Source organism: Schistocerca nitens, chromosome 7, assembly GCF_023898315.1.
Source record: "Schistocerca nitens isolate TAMUIC-IGC-003100 chromosome 7, iqSchNite1.1, whole genome shotgun sequence".
In the NCBI taxonomy this organism is placed as follows: Eukaryota; Metazoa; Arthropoda; class Insecta; order Orthoptera; family Acrididae; genus Schistocerca; species Schistocerca nitens.
Window position 1 is genome coordinate 117,431,118 of NC_064620.1, and position 27,788 is coordinate 117,458,905.

At 39.0% G+C, this 27,788-nt stretch overlaps 1 protein-coding gene across 1 annotated transcript in view; it reads left to right on the forward strand.

Annotated features, from left to right (window-relative positions):
• Positions 1-24,799, forward strand: part of LOC126194834 (transforming growth factor beta regulator 1-like) — a 78,728-nt gene extending 53,929 nt beyond the window's left edge. The window contains exons 6-7 of the mRNA XM_049933170.1: positions 7-238; positions 23,611-24,799. Of these exons, the coding sequence (XP_049789127.1) occupies positions 7-238; positions 23,611-23,775 (397 nt within the window). The 3' untranslated portion in view covers positions 23,776-24,799. The remainder of the gene's footprint in view (positions 1-6; positions 239-23,610) is intronic.
• The last annotated feature ends 2,989 nt before the right edge of the window (positions 24,800-27,788 follow it).

The window sequence follows — 27,788 nt, forward strand, 5'->3', positions numbered from 1 at the left end:
TTTCAGGTTTGAAATTGTGCCAGATAATGATCCAGGAGCCCCTCTTGTTGGCAGCTCTGCAAGTGAATGCCACTCATTGCTATTACGCCGCATCAATATGGCTGTTGGAATTGATGTGGTCAACACCCAGGGCAGGGGCCCGGATTTCTTTGGATTTGCACATCCAACGATTCAGAATCTTATACAAAGTTCACCTGGCACTAGAAAATGTTCGGCGTACAGATGGAGCAAATTTGAGGTAATGTGATACAACTGGCACAAAGAATATTTTTACTTAATGAGAAACAGTTGATGGCGTTTATTTTCAGTAGACAAAATTCAAGTAGTGATGACAAACACACACAAAAGTAGAAAGAACTATCCTAGTTTGGAACTATTAGGGATAGACTGGGGGAAGATAGAAAGCAGGAGAAGACCACAGAATACAAGAGGTCCAGCTGTTGTGGGGGGGAAGGGGGGCATTGGAGAGGTCAAAGGTAACACACTGGCAAGCACTACACCACACTCAATCCTGAGATCATTGGACAGAGGAGAAGTAGAAGGGGGTTGAGAGAAATGAGAATAGTGAAGTTAGCATCCCCTTGTCACCTAACATCATCCAGAGCTCAAATGCCTCAGTACAATTCTCTGGTAAGGATATGTCATTCTCAAATGTCTCAGTTGAAACCCTTAAACAATATCATCCCACCAAAGCAGGTGTTGACAGATGTGAAAATTACCGAACTATCAGTTTAATAAGTCACAGCTGCAAAATACTAATGTGAATTCTTTACAGACGAATGGAAAAACTGGTAGAAGTCGACCTCAGGGAAGATCAGTTTGGATTCTGTAGAAATGTTGGAACACGTGAGGCAATACTGACCTTATGCCTTATCTTAGAAGAAAGATTAAGGAAAGGCAAACCTACGTTTCTAGCATTTGTAGGCTTAGAGAAACCTTTTGACAATGTTGACTGGAATACTCTCTTTCAAATTCTAAAGGTGGCAGGGGTAAAAAACAGGGAGCGAAAGACTATTTACAATTTGTACAGAAAGTAGATGGCAGTTATAAGAGTCGAGGGGCATGAAAGGGAAGCAGTGGTTGGGAAGGGAGTGAGACAGGGTTGTAGCCTCTCGCCGATGTTATTCAATCTGTATATTGAGCAAGCAGTAAAGGAAACAAAAGAAAAGTTCGGAGTAGGTATTAAAATCCATGGAGAAGAAATAAAAACTTTGAGGTTTGCCGATGACATTGTAATTGTCAGAGACAGCAAAGGACTTGGAAGAGCAGTTGAACGGAATGGACAGTGTATTGAAAGGAGGATATAAGATGAACATCAACAAAAGCAAAACAAGGATCATGGAATGTAGTCGAATTAAGTCGGGTGATGCTGAGAGAATTAGATTAGGAAATGAGACACTTAAAGTAGTAAAGGAGTTTTGCTATTTGGGGAGCAAAATAACTGATGATGGTCGAAGTAGAGAGGATATAAAATGTAGACTGGCAATGGCAAGGAAAGCGTTTCTGAAGAAGAGGAATTTGTTAACATCGAGTATTGATTTAAGTGTCAGGAAGTCGTTTCTGAAAGTATTTGTATGGAGTATACCCATGTATGGAAGTGAAACATGGACGATAAATAGTTTGGACAAGAAGAGAATAGAAACTTTCAAAATGTGGTGCTACAGAAGAATGCTGAAGATTAGATGGGTAGATCACATAACTAATGAGGAGGTATTGAATAGGATTGTGAAGAAGAGGAGTTTGTGGGACAACTTGACAAGAAGAAGGGACCGGTTGGTAGGGCATGTTCTGAGGCATCAAGGGATCACAAATTTAGCATTGGAGGGCAGCGTGGAGGGTAAAAACCGTAGAGGGAGACCAAGAGATGAATACACTAAGCAGATGCAGAAGGATGTAGGTTTCAGTAAGTACTGGGAGATGAAGAAACTTGCACAGGATAGAGTAGCATGGAGAGCTGCATCAAACCAGTCTCAGGACTGAAGACCGCAATAACAACAACAACAACAACACCCACTGTCAACTTCCACTACCATCCTAAGCTTTGTAACATCCTTGTCAAATCCTATGACATTCCCATACCTATATCCCTATTCCGAGGTTTCCACCCCTGTTATTGTTCAGCAAACCTGTCCTCTCCTCCTACCACTTACACTCTGAGGAAAAACGCAGATTATTTTTTCTAAAATGACTGTTAATAGGGTGAAGAAGGGGATGAAACTTCTTTTTTTTACAACAGTGAACACAAATCACATTAAAAATTATTAAATGTTTGCCTAATGTACAAGTTGTATAATGTATAGCTATTTCAATAGCACAATGCATAGACATTCGCTTCTGCATTTGCACCTCGGCGCGCACTGCTTGACAGTGATGCTGATCGTGCTACTGCATTGTGCATTTGGCAGAGGGGGCCAGGGGGAGGAACACATCATGAGCTGTACTTAAAACACATCATGAACTGTACTTAACCCGAACAGGGAGACACTTGAGTGCAGCTATTTCATTCATTTGTCTTCAGACTAAAGACAACAGCAGCACCAGGAACAGCTGTATCCCTTCACCCTCACTAACGAAGAGGCACAGAATTGAATCAATGGCACAGCTTGACTAAAAGAAGGGATAGGTTATAGAACATGCCCAGAGGCATCAATGAATAGTTGATTTGGTCTTGAAAGTAAGCAGTAGCGGATAAAAATTGTAGAATGTGAAACATTAGCGCGGAGAGCTGCATCAAATTAGTCTTTGTATTGAAGGCAACAGTACCAAAGGTGAAATTTGAATAAACTGTCAAAGAGATATTTATAGTGTCGGTTTCTGGACGCTATGAATTTTTTGCAAAGTTGACTACAGAATGGAAGACTATTTAGATTTCTGAGTGGGTTGGAGGTGAACAGATGGTGGTGTCATCAATAAGGGATTTCTCCTGATCAGCTTGAGTCACATTCCAAGTGCTATGTCAGGATTAGTGACCACTGCTACCTGCCAGGATCCAGACTTCTGCTTCCACAATTTGTTGGTGAGAGGGACACTTGGAATATGTATGAGAGAGAGGAGGAGGACTTAACAGCTGTCTCATCTCACAAGGAACCCCTTGAGTTCTGTCTTTAGTAATGCTCATTTCAAAGTGTTGTGTTAACAATTATAACAGGAAAAGTATTAGCTGCTAATGACTCACTAAGTGCATCAGGAGTGTGACAGAAAATGACTGTCCAGGGGATGCAGAGATTAATCTTCTGTGGGATGACAGACATTGTTGACATTCAAGAAATGTTCAAAACAAACTGTTAACTTGCACTACGAACAGTGAATGAAAAGTGGTGTGCCATTGTGATTACAAAACTTCACACCATCATGATTGAAGGCGAATGCCTTGGGAGCTAAAACTGTGCAAGACATTCTGCTAGGTATCCACTGTTAAAGAATGCATATAGAATCATATTGGTGATGAGAACTGTTGAAATGTGATTGTGTTCAGCCAAATGCAAAACTGTCTGTTGTGGAGCTCATTGTGAAACTGGTTAGCCCTCAAGGCATAGCTGCAGTGAATAAGATAATATGTTTTATAGGCACAGAAAAACAAACATCCACAGGCTGAATTTGTCCAGTAGTTCCAGGTGGTACAAATCGCGATGTCACACACTTTACTGGAGGGATAGTTTGTAAAGGAGTATGATTTTTATATGAAGACCAGGAATCAAACAAAAATAAGTTATTTTGACCAGCTATTGGCCAAAAGCAGTGCCCATACCATAGTTGTAGTTCTCTTACCCCCATTTTCCCACCCTTGCTTGTTGTGACATAAATATTCCTACTTCTCTTGCAAGATAACGCATGCGAGAAAGAATCATAGGGAGCAGAGCACCTGCAACTTCTTGGAGCACAATAAGTAACTTTCCAGTGAGTTTGCCATTCATATTTACAGTTGGCATAATTGTAAATGAATATGTTGAGGCATTAATGATAGTTTATCTCAATACAATTTTTTTGGTACCTATAGCTTCCAGGACCTTCTTTTCACATGCTTTTCCTTTACAAATCCCAATTTGTTGGAGTTGAAAAAAAAAGGTCCTTACTGAATGATGGGATAAATTTTTTTATCCCATCTACGAATTTTGTCAGATTCATCAGTTTATTGTGAATCATCAAGTTGACTCTTTGTTTGAAATTTCGTTATTGTTTGCCTTCCAATTCCATAGCACTGTTTGACGTTATGCAACCATCCTCTGCTTTCCTCAAAGCCACTGTAATCTGTGTACACAATTCGATGTGCATAACATAGTAGGTCACTGTCACGCACATCCTGTAAACTGTATCGAGCATCGTTGAAACGTGCAAACACTAGCTTTTGAAACAAATGCACTTCATCCTCCATTGAATATTCATAGTTTTTCTTATGCACTACATGGTCATATTGCTGCATACTTATTTGAAATGTGGTCATATTTTTTTTTAATAACCTACATGCAGATGATCTTCCATCTATGTAATTATGTGTAGTACCCTCTCCTTGTACAATCATTGTCCTTTACTATGTTTTACTCGAGAAGGGGTTCACAGCTCCCTGTCCAGCAAGGATGACGAACTACATGGCTCAATGCCTTTTTCAACATTACTTTCACTTGTGAAGCACGTATTGTCATCATCAGATTCCTCATGTACATTGTCCGCACTGTCGAGTGTATATAACAGGTGCATTTCATCGGCTCATCTTGTAGAAATGCTAATATTTAATCTACCACTTCCTTCTCACACTGTGAAATTTCTTTGGTTCCTTTATGACGAAATATCGACTGCAGCAATTGTCGTTGTAAATATAATTCAGTATTTGTTTATTTTTGCCATTGCTCTGCTTTGTATCAACACCACTAGCAGTGTACCGCTGTTGTGTGTTACTCGTCAACTGAGCAGTTTAACCACACTCTGTAGCCTCATGCTGTGCTCGCCACAGGATGCCTGCAGTCCTGCCTCCTGTTGCTGTTTGCAGCCAATATTGTGTTTGCATGGTAGACAATATGTGGGGCTTCAGTTACTTATAAAGTGCATTACCCCATAATGCAGCATCTTTCAAGGTCATCTACAAAAGTACATCACCTTGTTCGGCTAAATCTGGGATGCTGTAGATTTTCAAGAATCGTAGTCAGTTGCAAAACTAACGTCCCTCATGAACCCAGAATGACTGAACTTCTCCATGTGATTATCACTAGTCATGTAGGAAAGGCACTGGAGCATCATTCCGTCGTAGATAGCCTAATCGTACTGGAGATGTTTATACAACAGGCTTTCCCACACAACTGACATCTGGTAAGTGACTTTTTCTAACTTTATATGGCCAACAGTACCACTTAGAAATGTAATATTTGTGAGCAGCTCCAGCAGAGAGCTTGTAGGGATGTTTCCCTGTCTTTTCATAGTTCTTTTTGCTGCATCATTTCTTCAGAATCTTCAGATAGTAAGTAAAGGAAGTTCTTTCACTCAGACTTGAGTAGGAGAATGTTGTCCTAAGGAGGCCACTTCATGTTCACTGTTTGTGGACCTGTTTAAAAAGCAACTACATTATTGTGAAGTGGTAGTAGTAAAGCTGATTTATAAAAAGGGAGAAAGGGATAATGTAGACAACTTGAGACCTATTTCTATGCCATCAGTGTCTGCTAAAGTTATTGAAAAGACTGTGTATGTAAGGATAATTGATCATTTTTCATCAAACGATTTGCTATCAAATGTACAGTTCGGCTTTAGAAGTCTTTTAACAACTGAAAATACTATATTCTCTTTTCTCTGTGAGGTACAGGATGGGTTAAACAAAAGGTTTCGAATACTAGGCATATTTTTTGATTTAACTAATATGTTTGATTGTGTTTATCACAAAATATTGCTCCAGAAGTTGGACCATTACGGAATATGGAAAGTAGCTCACAATTGGTTCACCTCTTACTTTAGCAACAGACAGCAGAAGGTCACTATTCATAGTGTTGAGTATCGCTGTAATGTGGGGTCTGTGTGAGATACAGTCAAGTGGGGGGTACCCCAGGGATCAGTGTTGGGGCTACTCCTGTTCCTTATTTATATAAATGATGTGCCCTCTAGTATTACGGGCAACTCTAAAATATTTCTGTTTGCTGATGACACTAGCTTGGTAGTAAAGGATGTTATGTGACCACTGCCCTGTTTTCAAATAGTACATTTCATCACCTAAGTTCATGGCTTGTAGAAAATAAACTAATGCTGAATCACAGTAAGACTCAGTTTTTACAGTTTCAAACACACAATTCAACAAAACGTGACATTTTAATTTCACAGAATGGGCATATGATTAGTGAAACTGCGCCGGCCGAAGTGGCCGTGCGGTTAAAGGCGCTGCAGTCTGGAACCGCTACGGTCGCAGGTTCGAATCCTGCCTCGGGCATGGACGTTTGTGATGTCCTTAGGTTAGTTAGGTTTAACTAGTTCTAAGTTCTAGGGGACTAATGACCTCAGCAGTTGAGTCCCATAGTGCTCAGAGCCATTTGAACCGTTAGTGAAACTGAACAGTTCATATGTCTAGGTGTTCAGATAGATAGTAAACTGTCATGGAAAGCCCACATTCAGGATCTTATTCAAAGGCTTAATGCTGCCATTTTTACTATTCGATCGGTATCTGAAGTGAGTGATTGTTCGACACAAAAATTAGCCTACTTTGCTTATTTTCATTCACTTATGTTGTATGGTAGATATTTTTGGCTCGGAAATGGGCGTTTCGGGCAATAAGTGGTGTAAGTTTACAAACCTCTTGTCGGCCACTGTTCACGAGTGTGGGTATTTTGACATTGGCCTCTCAATGTATATATTCCTTACTGTCATTTCTTATTAACAATATTGGGTTATTACCAAAAATCAGCAGCTTTCACTCAGTTAGTACTCGGCAGAAATCAAACCTGCATTTGGATCAGACTTTCTTAAATCTTATGCAGAAAGGTGTGCAGTATAATGCTGCATCCATTTTCAACTACCTACCACTAGAATTCTTTCATTGACATTTTCTAGTGTCATCACATTGGCCATTATTTTATTATGAACCGTAAATCCTGCCCCAAATAAGTGGTGACCATGCTTGTTTTCGCTGTATATGATCATGTAGTTTTTTGCTCTGTGCATACCTTGTCCAGGCCATCTTATCTCCTGCAGGGCTATAATATCCATCTTGTATTCTTTTAGTTCTTCATCAAGTATCTTTGCCTCTCCTGCAGTGTACAGTGTTTATACGTTCCATGTGCTTATTTGTAGTCCTTTATTCATAAGCTTGGGTCATTTTCCATTAGATCCATTCCAATCCGAGGCTGAGTGTGAGAGTATAGGAATTCGTCAGTTTTTTACAAAATTGGATGGTTAGCCCAACGATTAACCCTCCCACTTTATCCAGGCTTGGGACCGGCTGGAAGGCTAGTTTTCTTCCAGAATCAAAGGCAAGAATAGAAATATCTCATTAGTAAGTGTCCATACCCCAACTGAGGACAAGGAGGATGACATAAAAAGATGAGTCCTATGACACTTTAGACCAGATGTACTCCAGATGACAACAGTACAACATCAAAATTATCCTGGGAGACTTAAATGCCAAATAGGACAAGAACAGCAATGGTAACCAATTGACCATGTTTTGATGGAGAAAAAACATAAAAAGGCAATAACAGATGTTAGGACAATGAGGGGGGCTGAGATAGGATCAGACCATTCTCTTGTGTTAATAAAGATGAAACAATCATTACCAAAACCACCAAGTAAGAGCAACAGTGGTTAAAGAGCCCAAACAGTAGATGTGAGTAGGCTAAAAGAGTTGTGGAGGTGAATAAACAGTTTAAGATTAAGCTTAAAAATAGATTCGCTGAATTAGAGAATGTGAAGATATCAACACAAAATGGAAGAAGATGACAACAGTTATGAGGGAGACAGCGCATTAACTACTAGGAGATGATAATAATAATAGCAATATAAAGTGCAAATCATGGTTCAATGAAACATGTAGAAAAGCAGTACAGGACAGGAAGAAAGCCAGACAAGCAGTGATGAACAACAACAACAACAACAACAGCCATGAAAACCAAACAACATACAGGAAAGCTGTGAGAGAAATGAAGAGTATAATAAGACGAGAGAAAAGAGCATTCATATATAAACAGACAGAGGAGGACTATAACCAGAACAAAAGTAAACAGTTTTACAGGACAATGAATGGCTATAGAAAAGAGTACAGAGCTGAGGCTGTGATAATGAAGGACAAGAATGGAAAATTGATCACTATGAATGAAGGAAATTTAGAAAACTGGAGGAAGTACTTTAAAGAACTGCTGAACAACCCAGTAGATACCTACAACAATGAAAACAAGGCAGAATACAATCAAAACGTACAACCATTAGTTGAAGAATCAACTCTGATGGTGGTGAAGGAGGCAATAAGAAGACAAAAAAAATGGAAAGGCTCCTGGAATAGACATGATATCAGCAGAGCTCATCAAAGAAGGGGGAGAGAAGATACATGAATGGTTAACCAAACTGACAAAAGAGTTATGGAGAAAAGAAATAATGCTGGAGGAATGGAAAACTGGTGCTGTATGTCCCATATACAAGAAAGGAGACAAAATGCTGGCACAGAACTACAGAGGGATATCTCTCCTATGCACATGCTATAAAGTAATATCAAGAATTATACTGAACAGGCTCAACCCACTCATTGAGAAGATATTAGACACAGCACAAGCAGGTTTCAGAAAAGGTAAGTCAACAATTGACCAAATATTCACACTAATACAAATATTAGAACTGGAAGCACACTCATGATACCTTTTGCCTGTTTATAGATTTCAACAAAGCATATGACAGCATAGTAAGAAAAGAAATGTGGAGGATAATGCCAGAGTATGGTTTACCTGACAAGCTGACAAAGATAACTAAAATGCTTGTGATGGAATCAAAGTGTAGAGTGAAAGTACAGGGGGAGTTCTCAAAAGCATTTGAAGTAAAAACAGAAGTGAGACAGGGAGATCATATATAACCAACCCTGTTAGATTATATTAGATTCAGTTTTCATTCCTTAGACCCAAAAAACGAGATGATTCTCATGGGTGTGGAACATGTCTGAAAGTATAACATAAAAACATAAAATATTTGAATATAATTCTTACTACCCTAATCATTTGTCAGGAGATTGTCATAATAGGTGAATACAAAGCGGGAAAATGGAACAGATAATATTTACAGAATTAACTTGCTGTCAGAATGAAACACTGTTGTGCACTATTAATAAATTTATCATACACAAAATACCGTTTGGATGTTGGGACCAATTGCTGTCAAAAATGAAATCTAACAGATATTTTTACTTAAGGTGGCTTAACAGTCTCTGTTAAGATATTCATCTATGGAGTAGAAGGAGTTGCTTATCAAAAAATCTTTCAAACTCTGTTTAAACCGTGCTTTACCTGAAACCAAGTTTTTAATGGTTGCTGGCAATTTATTGAAAATGTGTGTTCCTGAACATTGGACCCCTTTTTGGACCAAGATACGTCATTTTAGGTCTTTATGTGGATGTTTTTTATTCCTAGTATTGATACTATGTATTGAGCTATTGGTTGGAAATAGAGATGTATTACTTGCAACAAATTTCATTAAGGAATAAATATACTGCAAATCAGTGGTTAGAATACAAAGTTCCTTGAACATGTTTCTACATGCTTTTCTTGAATTTACATCGCAAATGATTCTTATCACAAGCTTTTGCACCCTAAAAACGTTTACCGAGCGAGGTGGCGCAGTGGTTAGCACACTGAACTCACATTCGGGAGGACGATGGTTCAATCCCGCGTCCAGCCATCCTGATTTAGGTTTTCTGTGATTTCCCTAAATCGCTCCAGGCAAATGCCGGGATGGTTCCTTTGAAAGGGCAAGGCCGACTTCCTTCCCCGTCCTTCCCTAATCCGATGAGACCAATGACCTCGCTGTCTGGTCTCCTTCCCTAAACAAGCCAAGCCTAAACACGTTTGCTCTGTTCGATGAGTTGCCCCAGAATATGATCCCATATGACATAATAGTATGAAAGTAAGCAAAGTATTAACGTTTTTTTTTATATTTATATCTCCTACTTCAGACATCATTCTCATGGCAAATACAGACTTGTTTAGGTGCTTGAGCAGTTCTGTGGTATGCCCTTTCCAACTGAATTTATTATTGAGTTGTAATCCCAGAAATTTAACACTGTCAGCCTCTTCAATCTGCATGTCTTCATATGTTATACACACGCTGGAAGGAAATCTCTTACATGTTCTGAACTGCTTATAATGGGTCTTCTCAAAGTTTAATGACAGTGAATTAGCTTTAAACCACTTATTAATCTCAGTGAAAATTTGATTAGCAGCTATTTCTAAATCTGTACTTGACTTGCTACTAATTGCAATGTTTGTATCATCTGCAAACAAAACAAACTTAGCATCTGGCAATGTAACAGGTGAGAGGTCATTAATGTACACAAGAAAAAGCAATGGACCCAAGATGGAATCTTGAGGAACACCACATGTAATTAATTCCCAGTCAGATGAAGACTGACTGCTTACTGCACAGGTATTTTGCAGCAACACCCTTTGTTTCCTGTTAGATAGATAAGACTCAAACCATTTTGCAGCATTGCCAGTGACACCATAATATTCTAATTTACTTAAGAGAATGCTGTGGTTCACACAGTCAAAGGCTTTTGACAGGTCACAGAAAATGCCAGTAGCCTCTAATTTATTATCTGATGAATTAAGTACATTCCCACTGTAAATGTAAACAGCTTTTTCTATATCAGAACCCTTAAGAAATCCAAACTGTGACATGGCCAATAAATTATTTGCAGTCAGATGCTTAAGGAGACAATTGAACACAACCTTTTCAAATATTTTTGAGAAAGCCGGCAAAAGTGAAATTGATTGATAGTTTGATTGTATCTCTTTATCCCCCTTCTTGTAAAGAGGCTTAACTTCAGCATATTTTAGCCAGTCTGGAAATTGTTCCACTGATAAGAGATTGATTATACAAATAACTTAAGATAGAACTCAATTCGCATGAGCACTCTTTGATTAACTTAAATTTTAAGGATTTTATGACAGATGTTACTTCTTTGGGAGACTTGAGTGTCATTTCCATTTTACTGAAGTTATTTTTAAAGACTGGTCTCAGATACCATTGCACTGTTCACCGAACCTGATAACCCCAAGCTGTCAGTAACAGAAACGAAGTACTTGTTTCAAAGGTTTGCAACACTACATGTACTTGTTACCAAAGTCTCATTTATTTTTAGAGCTATCTGTTCCTCCTCCTTTTTGGCCCCACCTGTCTCTGTCTGCAGTATATCCCATACAGTTTTTATTTTGTTGCCTGATGTGATTATCTTTTTCTCATTAGAAAGGTGCTTCGATTTCTGTATTACTTGCTTCAATATTTTGTTGTATTCTTTGTAATACAGTACAATTCTAACGCAAGAGTTTTTCCTAGATAGTAGATACAGTCTCCTTTTTGTCCCACATGATATCTTTATTCCTTGTATAATGCACGGTTTATTTTTTGACTTCTGTGTGATTTGAATTATCTTTAGGGGAAAACAGTTTTCAATGAACACTTTGTATTTTCCATTTGAGTCAGAAATATTGTAAACATTTATCCAGTTCAGGTCTTTGAGCAATTTCCTGAATTTCTCAGTTTTTGATTTATTACCCTCCTGTACTCAATTTAATAAATATTTTATCCTGACGAGTTTCAACATTTAACACAATATGCTGCTTGTCATGACCAGATAGCCCATTTACTATTGGTTTCAATAAACCTACATTAAAATTACCAGCAACCACTATTTCCTTGTTTTTTTACCATGAGATGGGACAGAAGAGCTTCCAGATTTTTTATGAAGAGGTTAAAATTTTCTGAAGGTGATGTGTCTATACCTACTATTGTAAAGGACGTATTGTGAAATACTACTTCTGTGCTCAAGCTTCTAAGTGCTTCTCTGAGCAAAATTTATTAATATCAATATTCTTGAAATCAAAACAGCTTCTGACAAGTAAGGCCACTCCTCCTTTCTCCATATTTTCTCTACAGAAGTAAGAAGCTAACTTGAATTCTGTAACATTTGACATATCTGTACCAGCGGTCATATGATGTTCAGAGAGGCAGATTATATCAACAGGTTTGCTCAATTCTAATTCTTCAACACAAATAAGCAACTCATTAAGCTTATCCCTTAGTACTGGGATATTCTAATGCAATAACGATTACTGACTTTGTGCACTGGCTGAATTACAACTGGATGAACCTAATTTTCCTGCCAATTTTTGAGTATCTGTGGTTTCAATCAGAGGCTGTCTGCATGAATTGTGTACATTAGAATTTGCTTTCTAGCTGCCTGTTTTATCAATGTGAATGTCATTTTCAGCCTGCCTCAGAACATCTTTTGTTTCTGCCCTTCGTCGCTGGTACTTTACCACTTGTGACAATGCCCCGTCTGAAGTTATTTGCTATTAGTCCAGACAGCTTTCCCTTCCCCTTCCTGTTGAGGTGAAGGCCGTGCCTAGCATACTCCCACCTGCTGATAGAGTCAACAGCAACCACGCTAATAAGAGATCCCATATCTGATCCAAGCAGGCATTCCACCTCTAAATTAACTCTCGTAACAGAAGAGTTTCAGTTAGGCCGGTCATGGTGCCTCAGAACAGACACAAGCCCAACACCAGTATGTCTCGTTGCTGAAGCTATCTTTACCAGGTCACTCTCAATTGAATAATTAGGGTTCCTATCTATGCTGTTGCCCACCCCACCCACTATTACCATGGTATCTTCCATTGTGAAGTCTTTACAAAGTGAACCTACATTTTCTATCACCTGATCCACCTGTTAAATTTGGCCCCTCGACAAGAACCTGAGGGCAGTAACATGTGAAAGTGTGGGAGTCACCATAGTAAAAAAGATAAATGTCCTGGCTTTTGCAGATGATATTGTGCTGATAGGAAAGAACATGGAAGAACTGTAGAAAATGGGGACTGTGCTAATGTAAGAAGCTAAGAAAGTAGATCTAATGATAAATAAAAGTAAAACAAAGTTCATGGTAGTAGAAAGAATAGCTCATTTAGGACCAAACCATCTAAAAATTGGAAATATAACAATACAGAAGACAGACTCATTCACATCCCTTTGTGTCAACATCAACCAACAAAATCTTATAGAACAAGAGATAGTAACAAGAATTCAAGCTGGAGGAAGATGTCTAGGAGCTATGCACAACATCATAAGATCAAAGGTACTATCTAGGCAGGCAAAAATAAGAATATATCAGGCCATAATCAAGCCAATAGTGTGATATGCAAGTGAGACATGGACCCTGACAAAGAAAACAGAGAAAAAACTCATCAATTTTGAAAATAAAGTACTGAGAAAAATATATGGACCAGTGAAAGAAAATGAACAGTGGAGAATAAGGAAAAACGGAGAAATCAGACAATTATACACACTGCCTGACCTTGTAGCGAGTGTAAAGACTAAGGTGGTACCGACATATGAGGAGGAGAGGGGAGAACACAGTAATAAAGGCTGTAATGGATGGAGAAGCTGGAGGAAAGAGACCACTGGGACGACCAAGAATGAGATGGAAGGATAATACCATGGGAGACATGCAGATACTGGGTCTGGGAGATGAAGATGCAGATGACAGAAAAGTGAGTGAGTCCAAGTACCGGCTGCAGTTTGTGTGGCCAGTATAAGAAGAAGAAGACCAATAGAATTAAAAAATCTTAGCAGTCATCCACACACTTTCAGATCGAAACTGAAGAGTTTCCTCATGGATCACTCCTTCTATTCCGTCAAGGAATATCTTGAAAAATTATGTTGATTCTTGTTGTATTGTTGATTGCATTTACTTAAACTTAAGGCTTGACTTTTTTCAGGTTCATAAACATTTTATTTTTGTCTGTTATTACCTTTATGTTGTAATATCATGTATTGACATGTTGCATGACCTTGGAGATGTACTCCTCAATTTGGTCCTACAGAACTTGACGTGTAAATAAAAATAAATAAAACTGTTATGAATGTGAATGTTTTTTTGTGGTTTGTGGACATCATATTTGACAACAAACTCACTTGGTTAGCACATCCATTGGATTTGAAGGTAAGTGCCTTGAGAGCATATAATATCTTGCAGTACTTCAGTTACAAACATTCAGAATCAGGCAGCACATGTCTTGACTATGGGTACTAGGTGTACGGATCAACAAGGCCTGTATGCCTGATGTTGGTGTCTTGAGAAATGAATTGGGTAAGCTATATCAAAAATACCATGTTGTGCCATTGTTAAAAGTCCACATTGTACTGTAGGTCCTCCTGTTGTGGATGAGTAAATGAGTTTACAGGTTGGAAGAGGTCAGTGGCATACCATCTCCCAAAAGACCAAGCCTAGTAAGCCATTATAGTGTTCAAATCAGCCACTTGTTTGAGGACAGCTTTATTTCTTCAGATGCCTATATATACAGTCCTAGATACAGCCTCTGTGCTGAAGCTGATGAGTTGCTGATAGCTGTTTGGGGGTATCTCCATATGGTGTGACAGGCACATAAACTTTCCTGTAGTCCACAGTTAACCAGTGTATGAGAGGATATCCCAGATATAATTTACAGAGCAGGTAAACACATAAAAACAGTGTCATATGTTAAGTTATACTTATCTGTTTAATTATGGGGACAGCCTTGGTGTTCGCATGATTTGCCCCAATTGTCTCCTTAAAATCTACTTGTAGAAAACATTCACTGCATATGACACAGGTTCACACAGTCCTGTGGACACTGCACTCTAAGAGACACTCGTCTATTCTGACACCTTGAGAGCAATCCAGATCTGTTGAATGTATATGTAAAGCAGAGAAACTACTTCAGACCTGCACGTCACCTACCTTCACGTACAGCATGAGGTAATATTCCACTTGGTAGCAAAGTATGTGGGAAGTTAGGACACAAAATAGCTGATATAGCTGTAAGCAAAGTCTGCTGCTCATGACCTGTTGTGGCATAATTAAATTCCTCCCACATCCAGTGAGAGAGGACAGAAAATTGACTTTCTTCTTCTGTAGTTGGCCAAAGCATCTGTGAAAACTTAAAATCTCCCACCCCCCAGCCACTCACCTGAAAAGAAAGATGCATAGTACAAAATTGTTGAGGCTTTCGTACAAAATTGTTGAGGCTTTCATAGTCACTTGTCGAGGTATTGCCTGTTGGCTTTGGCTCGGGATCTTTGGTCGACAGTTGTTGAATGATTTTTCTGAGATTTTGCCACCGTGGAGCACAGGTGGCTAGCATTGTCAAAGATACACCTCCATTGCTGGTGGTGGGCTCAAGCTGAGCCTGCAGCTGGAGGTTTTGTATGTCTGACGCGCCAAAGTCTGAGGGCCTTTCCCTGGTCTTTAACACTTTGTTTCTCCCCTTATTATCTATGTGGTAATTTGCTGCAACATGGGAATCCAGGATCAAATATCTTGAGGCATTCCTCTTTCTTGTTGAAACAGTTATCACACTTACGAATTTCAGTGGCTTCTCTGGATGAACAGGCACAGTAGTTCTTCACAACAGTGAGAACCTGCATGTCGGCAAGGTCGATTTATCAGTCAGTTGGTCTCACATCACTTGCCCCACTGTAGCGATTTTGCTACATGTCCCAGCCTGCAATGCCATCGTTGTTCAGTGACCCTGGTATTGATGGATCATGTGGTCATTACAACATAGACTTCCTAACATATGCCCACTATGCAGCATAACCTGAAATTTCAAGTGGATTCCTTTTGCCCTTTGCTGATCTGAGACATTCTCTGGTCATTTTGATCAGTTTGTTATAGATTGTGTCCCATGTTTGCACAATATACAGCCGATTTTATCCCTCACCATGTGGCAAAAAAGCTGTACCCGACATCTCTGGATCTGATGTCTCCCTTCATCTTGTGTCGAAGATGTATTCATTGTATGCACATTGCAGGCATTTTAACTGTACCTCTATTCTTACTTGAGCAATGATTCAAACGTCTGTGTAGTTATTGATCCATATGTGTTGGTTTTTAATATGTGCTGTGGCCAAGATTCTCACCATTCCTTGTAAACAGCATATCTAGAAATGGTAACTGTTGGTCCTTGTCTAGCTCCATACTACATTTAACATTGGCTTGGAGACTGTTCAGATATGTACATACTAGATCTGACAATATGCCATAAATTAATTACCCCTCTGACACATTGGACCACATGGAATATAAAATGGTTAGTCAAGGCATGTTCTCTTTTTGACAGATGTGCAGAGGAACAAGTGACATACAGAAGCCCTACCACCTCAGCTGTATGGGTTACCAAAATACCCACAAAGATGGTACACCATTAAACTGTCAGCAGTGCTCCTCCATGCTCACCAATCTTAAACTGATAAAACACTTGGCCCCTTTGTGTCATCTGCTGTATGCGGAAATGACTGGTACACACATATAGGAGTAAGGCAAGAAGAGACCACATTAAACGATGTCTGCAATTGCAACCATATTTAACAGGACTATGAGGCACGAAATATCACACTCCACAGTGGCATGACAGTTGGGGTGGGGTGGGGAGTGGTGACCAAACCAGTATGTTGTGTTCCATTGACACACTGTTTTTGATGGTGCCCAGGGCATAGAGACTGGACCAGTGAGGTGTGGGCTTGTGCGCTCTTCTCAAATGCGAGAAAATTCAGTAGGAGTAGTGATTCTAGACATACTCCATATGGCAAGAGTTGGGAACACACAATGCACCCTATAACAGTTTTTAATATGATCATTTTTGTAGTCCAGCTGTTGTTGTGTGTGTTGCATGGGTGTACTGAACTCCAAATTTTTGAATACATGTACTCATTGGTCAGCATGTGATGTTAACCTGCTTTATTTCTTCATTGCTGGTCCTTGGTGTTGACATACTGCATTGTGATGCTGGCTGAAAAATGGGAGGTGGAAGTTAAACACTGACTACTTTAAATGATGTAGCTGACAAGTGCACATTTGCGTTTCACAGTTCTTTACTTTCACTGTTCACAACCCCCCAATAATACACAGTTATATGACCAGTGCACTATTGTTTAACTTTTAATAAGCCTCATTAATAGTTTGCAGGCAAACATCAATATTCTGCTACAATAGTTTACTGTTGAACATCTACAAGCAGTAAAAACCTAACCACACATTTCACAGTCTTTCAAATAAATTGAACAGACACTGTCATTGCTTTAACACACGGCCTATTGGTATAACACTTATTTCACAGTTAAGTTGATGCATTGTTGTTGTTCTAACCAACACAGGCAGTGGACTGACTGTCTCGGGACCAGAAATCAAGCCCTTCTATATCCTCACTGAAACTATACATTGTTCGATGTTTAATTTACAGAAATTACAATTGAAACTTAACTCATTCAATTAACTGCATATACAGAAAAATTCCGTCTTTTTGACAGTTTCTACTACTACAAGGGTTAAGCTGTAGAATTTGTTTAAATCATGAAATTAACAAATATAGTTACACAAACAATACTTTTGACAAAACTGGAAATTACTTTGGAATTATTAAAGAGCTGGCTTTGCTAACATGTCTTTGAATAGAACCAAATAGATCCTTTAAAATTACTATTAGTTGTTCTCCCAAAAGGCTATAGTTATTATAGAATTTATATTTGTTTATAAGTCAACAATAGAATTTAAGTTACAAAACAATTACTGATTTCACCCTATAACAAAAGATACTGATTTGGAATAGTCGAAACAAACTAGAAAATCAATTACATACATAAAAATAAGCACAAAATTAGATCTGGTGTTGTATTCTTTAAAACTGAGAGCCAGCCTTTCTCTTTTATGAAAATGCAGATAATACTCATGTATGTTAATGGTAATTAGTCAGGCATGAAGAAATGAATTTTAAGGAGGCAGATGGCAAAACAAGAGGGGAAGTAAAAAATATCCCAGCTTGCTTTGTCACAAGCATTGTTGTGACACTGTACACCTCCCCAACATGTTTCTTTTCAGGGGTGCATTTGGTCCTGACTTAATTTTTGTGGATGACAATGCATGGCCACATTAAACAGAGTAGCTGCAGGAGCTCTTGGAATGAGAAGATATTTGATGAATGGACTGCCCTACCCATTCCTTGAAATCACATCCCATCGAGCACCTGTGGGATGCGTATGTGAGAAGTATTGCAGCATGTCCACATGCAGCAGTGAGCGCCCAGCAGTTGTCATTTGCACTTATGGAGGAATGAAATGGCCTACCACAATAACTTCTTGCCAGCCTTGTGGCCAGCATGGGACCATATTGCAGAGCGTGCATTGCCGTCCATGGTGATCACACATGCTATTGAGAACCGTGTCCTGTCTTTTGTAATGTCCTATGGATAAACATAAATCACGGTGTCATTTCTGTTTGTCTTACTGCGCATTTCTTTCAGTTGCTTTCTGTACTATACTGTAGCGTTTCTTTTTATGTACGGTCCAAGTTTCATTGAGCTATGTTATGTGGCATGACACACCATGTCAGAGTTACTTTTGCCCTAAGTTTTGCATACCAGTGTGTTTAAATTATTAGTCAGAATGTTCATTCTGAGAGTTAAAAAGCATAATTTCACATAAAATAAATTGTAAATTGGTGAAAGTGGCAGCAGTATGAAAAGGAGATTACATTAGCTATTAATAATTGTGCAAATTTCATTATGTTTAAGAACAGCTAACAATCAAGTAGTGCACATAAGCTAACCCACTGATTAAATTGTAAACACTTTGAAAGCCATGGAACTCAGCAGAAATCTAAGGATGTCATTGGAAAGCTTGTAACATTCTGGCCCATATTGATATGTCACATGCATGCTGGCTCTAGGAGAAACATGCATGTGAGAATTTGTGCAATGACAGATCGAGTTTATAATAGCACAGCTGCCATCTTCGCACACGGCAGTTCGTGTTGAGACTTTTATGTGGTGAAATCTATTTTACCTTGAGTGGCAAGCCGGTGACAACTTGCAAGTGATGGAAATTTTTCAGAAGACTTGTTTTCTGTGCAGCGGCACTGAGAACTTATAAATTTTCCGGGCAACTGTTCCGTGGGCTTGAATTATTTTGTGCTGGAGACATATGATACTTATAAGAGTTTTGGTAGTCAGCTAGTTAGCTGAAGAACTTTAAAATTTAAGTACAAGTGCTGGACTTGTATAATTTTCATTTGTTATCCACAAATACTTGGTATTCAACAATAACATGGTGTGCTGCACTTAGCAGTTTTTCACAAGGAACTTGATCTGTCATTGTGCTAGTTCACCCAGGTGTGTTATCATCCCCTAGATGTCAACATAGCCAATGAACATTAAAAATTGGTCATACGTCTGCTAAGCCCATGACATGCCAGGACTTTTGATAGTAATCAGAAGTGGCAACTACGTTGTGGAGTTCCATTTTCCCCTCAAGACATACTAGGGTTGACTGAAAAGTAATGCCTCCACCTTCGTAACTCTTCAACAGTTGGCGGCAGGTACTGGCTTGTTTCGTAGCCTCTTTCCTACAGCTCCAGTTGGCGGGGAGCCTTAGCATTGAATGGTTGTGTTGTTACAGTGTAAAGTATGGAACTCTCCACAGACAGTCGATCAATGCGATTTAAGCAAAGGGCAGTCATTGAATTCGCAAATTTCTAGCCTGTGCACTTTCATTTCAGGAGTCAGCATGTACAGATCTTCCAATAGCCAAGCAAAGCAATAATGTGACCCACACAGTCTTGTGAAATGCCAATTGTGCTTGCAGTTTCTTTCTGAGTGATACGACAATCGTCCTGAATCAATCTGTCGACATTTCTCTTGTGAAACTCGGTGGTTGCTGTCACAGGACATCCAACTCTTTATTTGTGACGCAGGTCAGATGTTCCCACCTCAACATCTTTAAACTTACCCAACGATGCACAGTACTCACATTAACACAATCACCATAAACTGCTTTCATTCTCTGATGAATCTCCTTTGGGGTGACACCTTCTGCTGTCAAGAATAATTCAATGACTGCATGTTGCTTAAATCGCATTGACTGACCGTCTGTGCAGGGTTCCATACTTAACACTATAACAACACAACCGTTCAATGCTAAGGTTTCCCACCAACTGGAGCTGTAGAGAAGAGGCTGCTACTTTATGCCGATGGTCAATTTCTATGGTCAGCTGTGAGGCATCACCATGGTAGTCTGTTTGTTCCAGTGGTTACCAAATTCTTCATGAAGCATTTCAAAAGACAGGCACAGGACATGGAACCTTATAAGCCTACAGTGGGATCGTGACACCTTTGTGTTGTGGAGCCATTATCAGGAATAGCTCAGTAACTTCCTAGGACATCTGAACAGTCTTCATGCCAACATTAAATGTACTGTGGGGCTAGAAAAGAATCTATGGGTACCATTTCTAAATTTGCTGTTTATGAGAAATGGTGAGTACCTGGGCCACTGTATGTATCAAAAAACAACACACACAGGCAGATACATGCACAAATTTGCAAATCATCAATATCAATCAAGCCAGAACAGGAGCACGACAAAAATACTCTCACAGTTATAGCTTTCGGCCGTTTAAGGCTTTCGTTAACAATAGACACACTGGCAGTGTGGTTTCAGTTGCCTGAGACTGCAGTCGAGTGTGTGTGTGTGTGTGTGTGTGTGTGTGTGTGTGTGTGTGTGTGTGTGTGTGTGTATATATATATTGTTGACGAAGGCCTTAATGACCAAAAACTATAATTGTGTGTGTGTGTGTGTGTGTGTGTGTGTGTGTGTGTGTGTGTGTGTGTGTGTGTGTGTATTGTTGACGAAGGCCTTAATGATCAAAAACTATAATTGTGCGAGTCTTTTTGTTGTGTCTATCTGCGACTCAGCATTTCCGCTAAATGGTGAGTAGCAATTTTCCTTCTCATAATATTGTTACATTCCATCCTGGATTTTCCATTGGATATATTAATTTTCTTAGTTACAAGCACTTATTTGTTACTACATGTTTGCCTCATTTCTCTTTTTTTATTTTAAATTTCCATCTTGGTTCAACAGGTATTTTTTCTTTTCAAATGTTGTCTTCTGATGACTAAATGAAATGGTCAAAATGTCTACCATTAGCTCCAACCCAAGCTTCTAAATGTCACATCATACATTGTCTTACTTGCACCTGTATTCCAGGTATCTACCGAAGTCTGATGAAGAATTTCAACATTTGCAATAGGTCTTGAGTACACTACGTGTTTTAAAAGCCTCTGAAAATACAAATACAAATGGATTGAGATCAGGAGATCAAGAACCCCAAATGTCGCTGCTCCATGACTTATCCATTTATTTGGGAAATACTGATATAAAATTGATCTTGCTTGCAGAGTAACATGAGGTGGTGCCCTATCACGTGTGAACCACATGTTCTGACATTAAGTGTAGTGGAATATGTTCCAGCAAAACATTTAAATGTTCCATTACAAATTTATTATATGATGCTTCCGTCAGTGTTTCATGGAAAATGAAAGTCCGATTAAACTGTCTCAAATTATGCCAGCCCATACATTAATGCTAAACCATTGTTGATGGTTTGTTTCCAAACTGCAAAAGGATTCTCATCCACCCATAAATGAGAGTAGTGAAAATTCTGCACTCCATTCATTATAAACTTTGCTTCATCAGTGAATAATGTGGTAGATGGGAAATGTTGGCCCAGAATACACATCCTCAGTAATCAAGTATAAAAAGCTTTTCTGGATTGAAAATCTGTTTCAATAAGACGGTGCACTCTCTGAAAGTTGTACAAATAAACGAGTGCTCTCGTTAAACTTTCCACACTGTCACATGACTCACATTCCCAGTTTCTGCCCTCCCTCCCTCCCTCCCTCCCTCGACGTGTTCATTGCACGTTTTTGACATCTTTGGAAATGCTATTTTCGACTTTGTTATGATGATTTAAAAATGGGTCACGGCCCAAAACTAGTCATCGAATGAATAAAAAATAAAAATTTACAACTTGAACTGGCTTCCCGTTCTACTGATTAACAGAAGTTGCTGACCAAAGCTACTCCAGTACACTAGAAGTTTGTCTTATTGTTTGGTAAATGTCTGCTATGAAATCTTTCAGCATACAAATGTCTGACTTTAGACATATTGTAATTTCCAAATCCATACATCTGATGCATGTCCGTCATGGGCTGTTCAGAATATTTTTTGGAAGTCAGACACAACATTCACTCTCCAGCTGAGGTTACTAATGCGCACTTGTTTGGTGGCACCCCTCTCTGAAGTAGACAGTTTGATTCCTGGTGGGCAAGAGTGTTCAGTACACACGAAACACTAGTCCAGTAAGAACTGTAGAGTAAGCTTCCACTGCTGATCATGTTCTCAATACTAAAAGGGTTTGTTTACTTACTAATAATGTGGCATCTAAGATAACATAAGAAGGCTTTGACTTTAACACTTTCCAAAACAAACAACATCTGAAAAGAAGAAATACTTGTAATACCAAGCTGGAAATTTGGAATCAAAAGACAAATGAAGCTAACATGTAGGAATAGAAAAGTGTCTGCAACTAAGAAAATGAAAAAGAAAATGATAATATTTATATATCACCATCTTTGCTTCGTTGTAAGTCCTGCGGTTACCCATAAATTAATTAACATCCTGTATAAAGACTCAAGATAGAAGGATTCCAGATTCCCATACTGCAGCTAATGACCATGCAGGTAACAAGGAGAGAATCACGGTGGTAGTGTCCAGGGAAACATCCTAAGATGTTGGCACAGGAAATACATATAACCTCCAGCAGCAAGCTCGACTCTAGTGTGCCTCTACCACTAATAATGTACGGTGAATCTTTGACATGCCAGCCACTTGTGCTGCTGAAGCATCAGAATAATCATAAAAAGACAGTTGATCAAAGATCCAAAGAGGAAAGCCAACAGGCAGTATGTGAAATACTGCTTGTTAACCTTCAGATTAGACACATATCTCTGACTATTTTATATCTGGCCTAATGAGGGGCTCCACCAGTGTATGGTGTACATGCGGCACTAGGATCAGTGCCACATTTGCTTAAAATGTGAACAGAAATTTGAGAACCACTCCTCCAAAATGTGAGTCCGGTTTTACTGACTGTGCCACCTTACTCAGAAACCTTTTCAAGGTCTGCACACATATTCTGGAGAGGAGGACAGAATTTATGGTACTAATAAAGAATATCTTATAAATGGTAAAATAAATATAGTAATGGAAAGTCCTAGTGTAACATCACACACCTCTTTATGATTACAGTGTTCTGGCTGACTACATTGCAGTCATTATGAACAAAATAACCATACTGGTATGTGTGTCCACTCTGCCACTCTGCCGAAGGATTTGTCTAAAATCTAGCAACATTCTCAGTCTTGTTTATATGTTATTGATTACTGCCTCTGCTATTCAGTGATTTGTAACCTTCACACTTTAGAGAGTAAAGTGAAATGTGTTTAGTATAAAACTACAAATATTTGTTTAGCTTGTCATATTAATGAACAAAACATGAATGATTGCTTCATCATATTTCAGGTTAATCGGGCAATTGAACCACCACCTGAGGATAATGATGCATCTCTCAGTTTTGATGCTCTTCAGCGAAGCATTGGCTTCTCCAAGACTGTTGTAAAAACTGAACCCTCAGAGCAGCTTTTACGGGAATCAAGTGCTACTCTTAGAGATTTATTGATGTCTTGATGGAATCTAAATGTTTACAGAGAGAATGGACATTTGCTATTCAGATTAAATGTCAAGAAATATTAATTTAAATAGTTAACTTTGTGTATATTACACAGTCAATACATCGGCATTGTTCATGACTGTACTCAAGAGTTATGACATGAGGCGATGCAGTTGAATCCTAATCGCAACATGCATTTCATGGTGTAATTTATATCTGCCGTGTCCATTAGCATTATGCAAGTGATTGCATATAATGAAATAAAAAAGGGTTTTGGTGCTGTAAATGTCAAAGGAAGAAAGTGCAAGCCAACATTTACGTGTCATGTGTGAAATACATATGACTCTTAATAGCATCAGGGAACTACCTGTATGCATGCAAAAACTGCTGTCTCTCGCCAACCTAATATATACAGCATGGAAAAGAGTGATGAGTTTGTGATTTTGTTGGTAAGGAACCAGAGATCATGAATCGTGGAAATGACAGTACAGCCAGTTTTTAAAGTAAGTTTGTGCTGGAATACTAAGATAACAGGTGAGATGAAATATAGGAGGAAATTTGATGAGGATACAGGAAGGAGTGACTACGAGTATTCTGCAAAATGAATAGAAAGAAGCAAAAAATAAGTGCACGGAATATGATTGGATTATGTATAGATGTTAATTTCCGGTTGTGAAAATATATGTTTAAGGTTAATGACTAAATGATATGTATACACCCCACCATCTTGTTAATTTATTCTTTTATCAGCAATTAAATTTGATTGGTTTTATGGCTCAACAGAATGCGAAGCTAATAACTGATACTTTGTGAGTGTCTATTGAAAATCTAGTGAAGAAGTATTACATTACTTTACATTTTTATTGATCCTTTTGATCATTTGTTGTACAAGGTGTACAATATGACATTGGACAAGTCATTGTGATTTACAATACATGTTTTTAAATCATACAAGGATATTCACATTGATTTAGGCTTAATATTATCACAACTGAAGGTTCAGCTTCCATACATTATATTTAACCTTGGCAATAAATTTTTATGTTTCGAGATATTCATCAATACTATAATAACATTTTTGCAATAAATATTTATGGACAGCAGTTTTAAATTTTGAAGTGTCTTTTATTGTTTTAATGTTTGTAGGTAGCTTATTGTATAGCCTGTTTCCTGTTTGCAGTGGTCCATTCTGTTTTAGTGTTGTGTGTGCATGTTGAACATGTATGTCCTGTTTTCTCCTTGTGTTATACAGGTGGATACTCTTTTCTAAGATTTTCCTTACAAATATGATTACTTGTAAAATATACAGACATGGTAGTGGAAGGATATTTAACTTCTTGAATAAGGGCTTGCATGAGCTTCTTGATGCAGCATTTTCTATGGCTCTTACAATTCTCTTTTGGCATATAAAACAACTTTTCCTAGCAGATGCATTTCCCCAAAAGATTATGCCATATCACAGTAAGGATTCTGCCTGGGCGAAGAATACATCTTTTAGAGTCTCTTTCAATGTGCAACCAGAAAGAATTTTGATAGTATAGCAAATGGGATTTAATTTATTTGTAATGTATTTTGTATGTTGGACCCATCTGAGATCTTCTTGGATCCATATCCCAAGAAGTTTTGTAGAGCTTACATTTTTGAGGGTTCTAGTGAACAACTCTATGTCTGATGCTTGTGAACATTTATTTTGCACTGTGTGTATATGCAATGTAACTGTTTTTTCTTTGTTTACTACTAATTTGTTTCCAGAAAACCAGTCTGTAATGTGGGTGGTACAATTTTTAATCTCTTGTAGTAATTCTTCTTTGGTCCTTCCTTTTATCATCACAGTTGTGTCACCCGCAAATTTTATGTAATTATGGCATGGGCTGGTCAGTTCCAAGTCATTTTCAAAGAGTAGAAACAGAACTGGTTCTAGAATGGAGCCTTGTGGTACACCATACTTGATGGTCTGCTTTTCTGATCAGTAGGACTTTATCTTGTTCCCTTCTTGGATAGTAAGCTCAACTAATTGCTCTCTGTTTCTGAGATATGATTTTATCCATTCATAGGCCGGGCCCCTAATACCTACAGATTCAAGTTTCTGAAGCAAGATGTTGTGATTGATGACATAGAACGCTTTAGAGAGGTATAGAAATATGGCTGAGATATGTTTTTTGTCTATTGCTTTTAAGGCTTCATTTAGGAATGCAAAGATAGCTGTCTCAGTAGATTTAGATTTTCGGAATCCATGTTGAGTATTTGAGAAATAATTATTTTTTTCTATGATATTGATTAGTATTTTATAATAGATTTTTTCAATTATTTTGGGAAAACCAGATAACTGTGAGATTGGCCTGTAGTTTGATACTTCTGCTTTTATCCCTTTCTTGAACAGGGGTTTTACTTTTGCTATCTTCAATTTTTCTGTGAACACCCCTTCTGATAGAGACCAGTTACAGGTGTTGACAAGTGGCCTGGCTATGAGGGGAGCACATTCCTTCAAGATATAGTCAGGGATATTGTCAGTACTAAAAGAGAATTTGGGCTTCAGTTCTTTGATATATTAGGTATTTCCTTTTCATTGGTGGGGTATAGAAAAATAGATTTGTTATTTATAGTATATCTGGATTGATTTATTGGAATACACTGTAAGTTTTGATTTATAAGACATGCAGCTATCTTTGTAAAGTAGGAATTAAATTTATTTGCAATTTTTTTAGGTTCAGTTATCACAGTTGAGTTCTCCATTAGGCAGTTAATGTTATGGAAGTCTAATCTGTTCTACTGCAGTTTCTTTCCTGACAATCTTTCGTCTTATTGGTGGAATTTTTAATGTATGAGTCATTTGCCATTATTTTTGCTTCTTTGACAACATTTTTGAATATCTTTTTATAGGTGTTGTAATAAGAATCAAATTCTGGTGATTTGAGTTGTTTGGACAATCTGTGCAGTTACTAGAATCCCAGGAGTAATCCATTTACACTCCTGGAAATTGAAATAAGAACACCTTGAATTCATTGTCCCAGGAAGGGGAAACTTTATTGACACATTCCTGGGGTCAGATACATCACATGATCACACTGACAGAACCACAGGCACATAGACACAGGCAACAGAGCATGCACAATGTCGGCACTAGTACAGTGTATATCCACCTTTCGCAGCAATGCAGGCTGCTATTCTCCCATGGAGACGATCGTAGAGATGCTGGATGTAGTCCTGTGGAACGGCTTGCCGTGCCATTTCCACCTGGCGCCTCAGTTGGACCAGCGTTCGTGCTGGACATGCAGACCGCGTGAGACGACGCTTCATCCAGTCCCAAACATGCTCAATGGGGGACAGATCCGGAGATCTTGCTGGCCAGGGTAGTTGACTTACACCTTCTAGAGCACGTTGGGTGGCACGGGATACATGCGGACGTGCATTGTCCTGTTGGAACAGCAAGTTCCCTTGCAGGTCTAGGAATCGTAGAACGATGGGTTCGATCTCGGTTTGGATGTACCGTGCACTATTCAGTGTCCCCTCGACGATCACCAGTGGTGTACGGCCAGTGTAGGAGATCGCTCCCCACACCATGATGCCGGGTGTTGGCCCTGTGTGCCTCGGTCGTATGCAGTCCTGATTGTGGCGCTCACCTGCACGGCGCCAAACACGCATACGACATCACTGGCACCAAGGCAGAAGCGACTCTCATCGCTGAAGACGACACGTCTCCATTCGTCCCTCCATTCACGCCTGTCACGACACCACTGGAGGCGGGCTGCACGATGTTGGGGCGTGAGCGGAAGACGGCCTAACGGTGTGCGGGACCGTAGCCCAGCTTCATGGAGACGGTTGCGAATGGTCCTCGCCGATACCCCAGGAGCAACAGTGTCCCTAATTTGCTGGGAAGTGGCGGTGCGGTCCCCTACGGCACTGCGTAGGATCCTACGGTCTTGGCGTGCATCCGTGCGTCGCTGCGGTCCGGTCCCAGGTCGACGGGCACGTGCACCTTCCGCCGACCACTGGCGACAACATCGATGTACTGTGGAAACCTCACGCCCCA